The sequence below is a fragment of the Nansenia antarctica genome (assembly GCF_963989245.1).
Source record: "Nansenia antarctica genome assembly, chromosome: 4".
Classification (NCBI taxonomy): domain Eukaryota; kingdom Metazoa; phylum Chordata; class Actinopteri; order Argentiniformes; family Microstomatidae; genus Nansenia; species Nansenia antarctica.
In genome coordinates, this window is record NC_137689.1 from 58,844,264 (window position 1) to 58,854,110 (window position 9,847).

General features: G+C 43.0%; 1 protein-coding gene across 1 annotated transcript; it reads right to left on the reverse strand.

Moving 5' to 3' along the window:
- Nucleotides 1-2,689: 2,689 nt before the first annotated feature.
- Nucleotides 2,690-9,349, reverse strand: skor2 (SKI family transcriptional corepressor 2; the record flags this gene model as incomplete). Its single annotated transcript, XM_080530330.1, is given in 8 exon segments — nt 2,690-2,749; nt 3,612-3,679; nt 3,978-4,076; nt 4,351-4,416; nt 6,206-6,283; nt 6,849-6,906; nt 7,509-9,334; nt 9,337-9,349. Coding segments are annotated over 8 exon segments (2,268 nt in total).
- Between the last annotated feature and the right edge of the window lie 498 nt (nt 9,350-9,847).

Here is a 9,847-nt window from a genome sequence, read left to right on the forward strand (position 1 = left end):
GTCGGAGAATTTCCTCACGGACATGAAAGAAGTGGACCCTCGCTATGAAAGGACGGGACGCTCCTGGTCTCGGCTGGGAGTATAGCCTATGAGCCCGATCCAGCAATGGGGCTTCCTCGAGGTTCAGCATGGATTTCAGCAAGTTAGCCAGAAACTCGCGAGGGTCGCGTGAGCCCTCAGCCTCGTCGATGCCCAGCACCCGAATGTTATTCCGGCGTGAGCGGCTCTCCAGGTCCTCGCATTTGTCTCGGATAGATGTTACCTCCGCTGTCAGAGAACGCACCTGCGCCTGTAGGTCGGTCGTCTCGTCGGACCAATGGGATAGTCCCTGCTCCAGCTCATCTATACGGGTAACCTGGGTGCCAACTTCAGCTTGAATGCCAGCCACCGCCTGGTGATGCTCGACTCTCACCGCAGCTATTTCAGTTTTTATCAGGTCAGCCAAGCTCTTTATTTTTGTGTCAACAGAGGTACAGATGTCATTCTTTGCAGCACTGATGTCATGCTTGATTCCCTTGATTTCCTCACGCAGCCCGGCTATAGCCCCTAGTAGCACCGCTTCGGTGGAGCTAGCTTTGTTAGTAGGGTCAGGGTTAGCATCAGGAGAGCTAGCCTGCATAGTAGCACGCGTGTGCGGCATTGTAGTATCTACTGCTCACGATTTGGTGGCTAAAGGTAAAAATAAAAACTCAGAAAACGTAAATAAAAACGAGTATGATGATACTATAACACAGTAACAACTATTGGAGTGAAAAATAGGTGTTGATGATAACGGATTGAATAACGGATTCAAGAGCTCTGAACTTCGCGTCCTACCAGCTCATCACGTAGACCGGAAGTCGCTATTTTAACGTTTTCTGAGTAAAGAATTCCACAACACTTGCATGCATTCACCTTGCTCTTCAGGTTATGTTACGGACGGGGTCACATTTTCCTTGGCGACTCCTTGGTGCCTCCCTCTGGTGGCCTGCCTCATTCCCTGTTTCCGATCATCAGGGACTAAAGTCTTGCACCTGTTTATGTTTGGCACTAGTGTGTTTGGCCCAATCCAATTTCACCCCTTGCCCCTACCACTTAGCTCTACTGCTCCGTTTTGCGCATTTACGTGTAGGGGTAGGGTGTCCTGATTGTTGTTGGGATGGAGAGGTAGAGCGAAGTGGTAGGCCTGCATGACCCTCCAAACAGAGTTTTTTCAGAGGCACCCTCCAAATGGAGTGTTATGCAAAATCTCCCAGAATGCCTTGCGAATCATCTGCAAGATAGTGGCGAACGCACAAGCAACAAAAGAAAACCACAAATTATAAAGATTTTAAAATGATGATAACGAACTAGCTAGCTAATGTTATGTAGTTAAATGTAGCCATGAGGGGTCGTTTGACCCCTGTGAGTAAAGAAAAATTCTATATCTTTGCACTCAATCAAATTTCAGGACCCTCCTTTCATGACTTTTCCTAGATATGTGTGTTCTACCACCCAGTATCCTTACATTTTCAAAATCACACCAGGATAAGCTAATATAAAGCTATTTTGCAGTTTGTCTGTGTAGGAAGCAGGCTAATTTACAAACAGCCAACTAGTGGTTGTTGTGTGTAAATAGCAGCTTGAGCATTGTAAAAGAGACCCCCCAGGCGGCTCTTTTAGTAGGTAAAAATGGCTATTCTAGTGTTAAGGCTGATTTGTGACATATTTCCATTTCGCATTTCCCCCTTTGATGTCATATAATAATAATTCATTATATTTATATAGCGCTTTTCCGAGGCGATAATTCAGTATTTCTGTCTCACCAAATGAAAAACTAAAATGGAGTGCATATAAATATAGTTAATTCAAATTCAATATGCAGAGAAAAGTAAAAACGTTAAAGATGTATTATTGTATAGACCTTTTATTCATGATGTATCCACATAAATAGTAGAGAAACTACAAGAACATATTTAAATACATATCATCAACAGCTTGTAATAACATTACTGATTTTGCGTTATTGTACAATTCATAATTTATATCATCTAAACAGGGAGGGATGAGTGCTTGTTCGCTTAATTGCTCTCTGACATGACATGTTGATGCATCTGCCTTCTTTTTACATGTTAAATATTTTAATGATAAGGATCGTAGGCCTAATGTACAATCAGATTGATAGACAAACAAAAACACATGTAGGATTCACTGTACAGGTACATAATGAAAAGAGTTCATCATATGTTATCGGCGCACAAACAAAGATCTCTTCCATGTCATAAATGTGTGGGAGTCAGTGTTCATCCAGGGGTGATATATACAGTTGGACATACTGAAGTGGTATTTTGTCTTTGTTTGGACATTCAGCAGATAAAGCATTTCTTCTCTGTTGCGTTGATCCTCCAGCACAGAGACAGTTTGGGGTTGGGGGACGAGGTCACTTATGTTGTATTGTTTGCAGTGTCAGATAATTGTCAGTTTTCAGTGTCAGTTAATTTAATTCCCAAGATTCATAGAAACTCAGGTTCTTTTTCCAGGTATAACATGGGGTGGCCTCCAAGTGCTCTAAAAAGAGAAAGGAAAGACATTACTATAAGATATACCATCTGTTCTGTACTGGAGGTTATGTATATTATGTGTATGTTTGCTAAATCAAAACCCAGAACAACATCGCATTTAGAAAACATGTTTGTTTGGGGAAAACAGCATGTGTCATGCGACTCACCATTTAACTTTTGTTGAGATGTGAACCAAGTTTTTCTTTTCTGAGAATGCTTGCATAGGGAATCTGAAAAAGAAGGTTGAGAGACAGTTATTATCATCATATTATCAACAAAAACAACATTTATATATTGTATATTGTATGTGACAATGTGTGACAATGTGTGCCAATGTAGTTACCTTGTAAATGTGTTAAGCACCTCTTACTATAATAAAGGCTAAGCGCTACCTAATATAATACACATTTTGCATTACAATATAAGGCATCAGTATTTTAAGATAAAGGCAATAATTAGCTGTTGCTTTTCAATCAATCTTTCCGTCCATAGCCAAAACCACTCCACCCAACCAAAACACAAAATAAGAGATACAGAGCATAAACTCCTAATTTTCTCCTCTGTTCAACATTCAGACTTTTTGCTAAACTTCAGACAGATATACAGTACAGTACATCTGCTCATTTGAAACATATCAATCATTCCCGACACATGTTCTCTATCATGAGTCTCTGGCTGACATGACTGATGGCGTAAAGACAAACACAGGCTGTCTGCCTGTCTCTAAGATCTGCCACAGAGATGCACACGTGATTGATGTAAAAATGTGGCGCACTGTTAAACTCATAGACTGTCTGCTACAGATGAAGATGTCATCCTTGAAAGGCATGTGAGACGGCTTCTTTTTTAAATTTTTCTTTTATTATTTCATATCAATCTAAGACCTAAGAGTGAAATAAATTAGTCCAGAATAGACTAATATATATATTCTAAAATGGTTATAATTATCATATTCGTATAATATTATGTTGTTCATAATATCTTCAATCAGTGTAAAATATTTGGTAATGTATTATGCCAAATCATGACAGTTCATTATAATTGTTCCACCATTTGTGGTCATTGTTGTCAGTGTAACTACAGTAATCTTACCATCTGTAACTGTTGTACCATCTCCTCTCTGTATGCAAGTTCTCTTTTCATTTGGTCCTGGAAATTATCTGCAAAATGATGGAGAAAAAATCCTTTCAACATTTCACTCCTCAATAATTAAAAAAAAATTACAGTTACTGCAACACTGTTTGCGCAATCAGTGACAGAGAACTTTACAATAGCCCACAAACATTTTGAGTGATAAAAAGACAACAACCACTGTATAGCCATTGTATCTTGATATAGAGCAACACCGCTGTTATACATTTTGTGAAAATCTGAAATGTTGAGACAGAGGTTGGACTATGTTTAAAGGACTGAACTCCTGGATGAACTGATCAGACAGAATGAGGGAGGGTGACTTACGGAATACAGGGAATGGGGAGTTGCCCTTCAATGCATGAAATTCCTGTTCCAGTCTTCTCCGTAAGTCAATCTGCTCCAATAGAACCTTCTGGAGTTCTTCTGAAAACAAAAGACGAGGACTTTGATTGAGAACAATGCATGGTGCACCAATGTAAAACATGTCTCATCAGAGATGCACATACTTTTGATTAACAGATATACAATAAATACACAGAGAACACAAAAAAGGGTATTTGCATAACCCCACCACCACAATTGCATATTGAATGTTTATATGATTATAAAGATTGCATGCAGTGCATTAATTAATAATATAATCAACATTCAAAGTAATCCACTGCTATGTTTGTACAGTGTAGTTATGTGTTTGTACCTTTTTCCATGTTTTCAACACCTTTCTTCAGAGATACTGGGGAAGTTGCATCTTGACTTTGATCACCTGAAAGGTAAAACACACATTTTGTTTTCAATATAAATAAGTCAACAGCCCTAAAGTTAAAGTAGAAATAATATACATTATTAAAAAGTTATAAAACTGTGAGTAAGCAAAGGCAAACATCTCTGTAGCCGAGTGAGTTCATATTTGTATGACAGTCCTCTGACCACAGTTCAGTTATTTGCCACCAGGTGTCAGTCTAATTACAATTTCCAGTGCCCATATGACTGACCATTTCAGCTTACCAAGACAACCTATTTCATTCTCACACTCTATAAATCAATGTAACATTTGGCTCAATTGTTATTGCATTCGATAAAGAAACAACAATTTGCATTTGATTGAAATTTAGAGCCATAAAATGTGCCTCTCTAAATGTAAAAGCTTGCTTAAGCAACATAAAATCTCTGCATCTATATTTCAAAAGTCAAAATAAGTGTGCTCACTATTCTTGAAGTGACCGATAAGTCCTATTTGCATTATGACTGTATTGTGAAAAACAAATGAAAACAACTGCATTCATGAAGAAGTCAAGAACTGGTTTACTATTTTCATAATTACGCTGTCTTCACAGTTTTTTTTCCCGCCTTTAAGTATTTCTATTGCTGTGAAGCCTTTGATATGAGTGTGTTTGTACCTGTTTACTTTCTTAACCATGCTAACCATATTTCCTCTATCATTGTGCTGCGTTTACAATGTTTCATTATGGGCTACTTTTTGCAATGCATTTACAAAACAGAAAGTGTGTGTGTGTGTGTCTGTGGATGTGTGTGTGTGTGTGTGTGTGTGTGTGTGTGCGCATGCCTGTGTTTGTGTATGTGTGTGTATGAGTGTGTGTGGCTGTCTGTGCGTGTCTGTGCCTGTGTGAGCACACACGCGTATGTGTGTGTCTCAATCCTGACAATGTGGCAAATCGAATGCCCTTAAATGGAGCAATCCAGCACATTTGTATATATAATCTCCCCTCTTTTCCCTCTCTCCTCATTTCATGTCCTGCCTCCTTAAGCCTCCCAACGCTTTCCTCATTTGGAACAGCGCGTGTTCTCGCCTCCTCTCCTCTCTCTGTCTCATTTGACAAGCAAATTTGCAGACAGTGCCTGAGGATAACAACCTCGTTTGACAGTCAATTAACCGTGAATAGTCAAAGCCAAGGCAGTTTGCATTACATAAATGGAAAATTTGATTATTTTTCTCCCAAGAAACAGAACTCTCCTTAAGACACTGCCTTCAGACTCTTTGGAAATCAGGACTTCTAATCACGTCCCCCAACAGCCCTTGGAGACGTTTAGCAATCAGGCAAAGGTGGTTTCATTTAATTTGTTTCGTGTAATTTTTCTGAAATATATTATACATTATGTGAGGAGATCATTATGGGCTAGATAATATAAATGTTGGCATAGATGTCATAAAACACTTTTAATGTCTCGCTGACAGATAGAGGAGGCAATAAGCGCTGATCTTAGGAACGGGAGTTTTTTGCGGAAGGAGAAGGCAATTATATCCCTTTGATATTGTTCAAATGGAGATTGTCACCTTCCCTCCGTTGAGCTGATTGTCTTCTTGAACTGTAATAGCTCCCTCTAGAATACATTTGCCAATGACATTGCGAGGCGGCTGGCTGCTCCATTTCCGAGTGTATCCTTTTTATTTCATCTATTTATGTACATAGATTAATCCCTAAACCTATGGTCTGTGATGGGAACATTTCTATGTCTTCTTTTATTTCTTTTTCTTTCTGCACATTTCGCCCCATGTCATGATAAAACAGTTAGGCATGAATGCTGGTTCGTACCTGAAGTCTCTCTCCAATACTCTGGTCCAGAGGTTTCAGACTCTGATACGAAGAAGTTGCTCTGTTCTTTGTTCTCATCTAGGGAGTGAATAATGTGAGGGAGAGAATAAGGGAACATAAGATCCATTAATTTAACAGTTTATCAAGAGACATGAAAATGATTTGCGGGTAGATATACACAGTACAGAGAACATGTACTCAGTGATGGTCTTAGGAGCTGAATTGACTGAACTGACTATCAAAGTAATACTTCAAAGATTCAATGACTTATTATGTACACATTAGAAGGTAACACTCCCTTTGTTATTGCAGTGATAATGTTGGTTACAATTCATATGTAAGTAATATAATATACTACATACAGTATATTACAGAAGTGTAGATTATTTTTTTTATAGATTAGATTCAACTTTATTGTCATTGCAGAGTACCAGACTACGAAATGCAGTTTAGCATCTAACCAGTGTAAATAGTGATATAGTGCAAAACATGATAGTGATAGGTACAGTATGGCAAGTACGGTAATAAGTACTTATAGGGAGTGTAATAGGAACTGTTCCTCATTCCATGTGCAATAACAAAAATCTGCACAACTCAATGACTATTTCTCTCAGTCAGATAAAAACATAGACGTTGCACTCACCAGAGATGTTTTCTTTGGTTGCATAAGCGGGCAGTCCATCGTCCCTGCTTTTGTGAACCTGAAAGTGAACACACACAGCCAGAGCCACATTAGATCACAGTTTAAATTGACACATCAGCCAGGGTAGAGAGTGTCAATACTCCAATGTCTAATGATACAGAATCATGAATGAATGGTGTCATTGAGAAACAGAATGCTGCTAGTGTCCACGACACTAAAGGAGTTACAAAAGGAGTTACTGCAATAGAGAGTGAAATGAAATGCTTTCTTTCTTTTGCTAACACCTTTAACAACAACCGGGTGGATACTGTCTGAGCCTGTTATACAAATGCAAAAATGTGAACGCTGCTTCTCTCTCTCTCTCTCTCTCCCTCTCTCCCCAGCTGGGAACAGCACCTCCAGCAGCCCCAAATAATGTACCGTGTCGACAGGTTAAAGATTAAAAAGGCTAACAGGCACAAGTGACAAAAGAGAGAACACATATAATGTCGCCATTAAACAATACACGACTGGGCTTATTAGCAGGGATCAAAGCGCTGTGAATATTTCATTTCTTCAGGGAGCTCTGGCTATCAATCTGGTTATGCATATAAGATCAGCCCCCGCCTGCCATCTGCATTTAAATAATAATTAGCTAAAGTGCCTTGAGGGAATATTTACATTTTTGTAGGCCGGGTCCTCCAGTGGAGTGTGCGTGGTGGTGGTGGGGCTGGGAACTGGCAGGCTGGCGGGCGGAGAGGCGGCCAGGCTGGGCTTGTCCTGGGTGTGTGCTGGCGGGGTGCCGGGGAAGACACTGGTGGTCTCTTTGCCTCTGTCCTCCGCCACATCGCTGAGGCCTTGTATGTGCAGGCCGCATGTCTGTGCTTGCGTTTGCCTGGTGAAGCCTTCCTCCTCCTCCTCGTCCTGCTTGCTCTCCACGTCCACCTCCCCTTCCTCCTCGCTCTCTCCCACTCCCTCTACCTCTCCCCCACTCTCGCTGCCATAGCTGCAGCTGGTGGCCGGGGAGAGGTGGCGGTCTGAGCCAAACTCCTCCATGGCACTCCCACCGTGGAGCTTGGCGATGCTCTCTGCATCCTTGACCACAGGCCGGAAGGCCGAGTGGTAGCTGGCTTTCCTGGCCTGGAGGGACGGGGCATTCAGGAGCTTCAGCCAGCCCTCGGAGGTAACAGGCCTGAGGTCAGAGGGCACGGACGGGCACTCGGGGGTCTCAAACAACCCGGACCTGGGAGTGACCCCAACTCCGGCCCCCCCGGCCCCCGTCTCTGCAGGCTCTGAGAGGTCCAGGAAGGCCTGTCTGAGAGAAGGGGTCTCGGGCAGGGAGGACAGTACATTGGGCTGGGGCTGTAGGTAGGTAGGTACGGGGATGCCACCCGCGGCCCTCGGGGGCCAGAACATGCAGAAGGGAGGGTAGAACGTGTCCTTACGGCCGGGCCACAGCAACCCGGAGAGCCCGCCAACGCCATTTTTCTGTCCGTTAGCCCCGTCGCTGTCGTCCTTTTTCTGCTGACACAGGCTGAAGGCTGGGAAGGTGTAGGGGCTGGGGAAGAGGGAGGTGGGGGGGAACTTTTGCAGCATACCAAAGCCCTTGCTGGGCACAGGGATCACCGGGTAGCTGCGAGGGTTCTTGCACGGAGATAGGCTGCTCCCGTCCAGGTCCTCGTCCTCCTCGAACCTGCCCCTCTTCTGACCCAGCTCTGCGGACATCATGTGAGGCAGGACAGAGTTTACTCCCTTCATGCCTCCTATAGGGGAGCAGTGGGAGGAAGGCAGGGCACGCTTGCGGCTGCCCCCGTTGAACATGGCCTTCACGTCCTCCCAGGCGAATACCATGTTGTCGGGTGGAGTCTTGTCTGACAGCTTGAGGTGCCGACGCCAGGAGTTGAAGTTGGCTGCGTCCGGCTGGGTGTACTTGGCCTCAGGGGTGCGGTGCGAGTGGAAGATGAACTTGTTGGGAGAGAAGTACATGTTACAGTAGGAGCACTTGATGCACTTGGCCCGAGAGCTGTTGTAACGTGCTGGTATGAAGTTCCCGCGGCTGCCCCAGGCGCATTCGTGTGACACATCGAAGGCGAAGTTGTCGGGTAGCTTCGGTGGCGCATTCTCACCCAGGAAAGACTTGCAGAGGCGCTCGGCCTCGCGCTTGGTGATCATGCCACAGCGGCGGGACGAGATGGGCATGGCGCCCGCCCGCCGCAGAATCTCCAGCTGGACTGGGGTGCACTGGACGCAGGTGATGCCCAGCGCCACACGACGGTTGTGGATCTCGTTGTAGCTGTAGTTCTTCAGCAGGGTGTTGGAGATCTGGGCAAGGCACAGACGCTCCTGGGCGTCGATGACCAGGGAGACGATGGGCACCCCGTAGAGCACCACCTGACCCACTTGGTTGGGCTTCATGGAGGAGTGGGCGGGCCGGGGAGGGGTCAGGGGCTCCTGCTGGAACGAGCTGGGCGGGGTGGTCATGGCTATGTTGTCGTTGGGGACAGGGGGAGGGTTTTGTCCATGCGGTGGTGACCAGGGGGATCTTCAGGCAGACGGTCTGCTGTAAAATCAACAAAAACATGCACTGCATAAACATATAACCCCATAAACTGTACAATCCATTAGACAGAATTGTTCTGTAGAAAAATATTACTGTTGATTCTGAAGATTGTTAAAATAGTGTTCATAATAATAAAATAGCTAAAATAGTTTATATAATAATACTAATAGGCCTATTAAAATGTTTTATTCAAATCAAATCAAACAACAATATGATTATTTGATAGTTAGTAGTCGAAATGTGTCTTGTCTTCTGATTGACTAATGATCTATCAGTTGTGTGAAAATAGTAAATACAAATTAGTTTCATGTGATGTGGTATGTGGTACCTGTATTTGCTCCTAAACATTCACTAAAGTTGTGTGTACACGTATATATTTAAAAGCGTTTTTATAACCGTTTTTATTTCAGAATTTTGGAAGAAAATGTCATAGGTTAATATGATAAATTTGACAGAATGT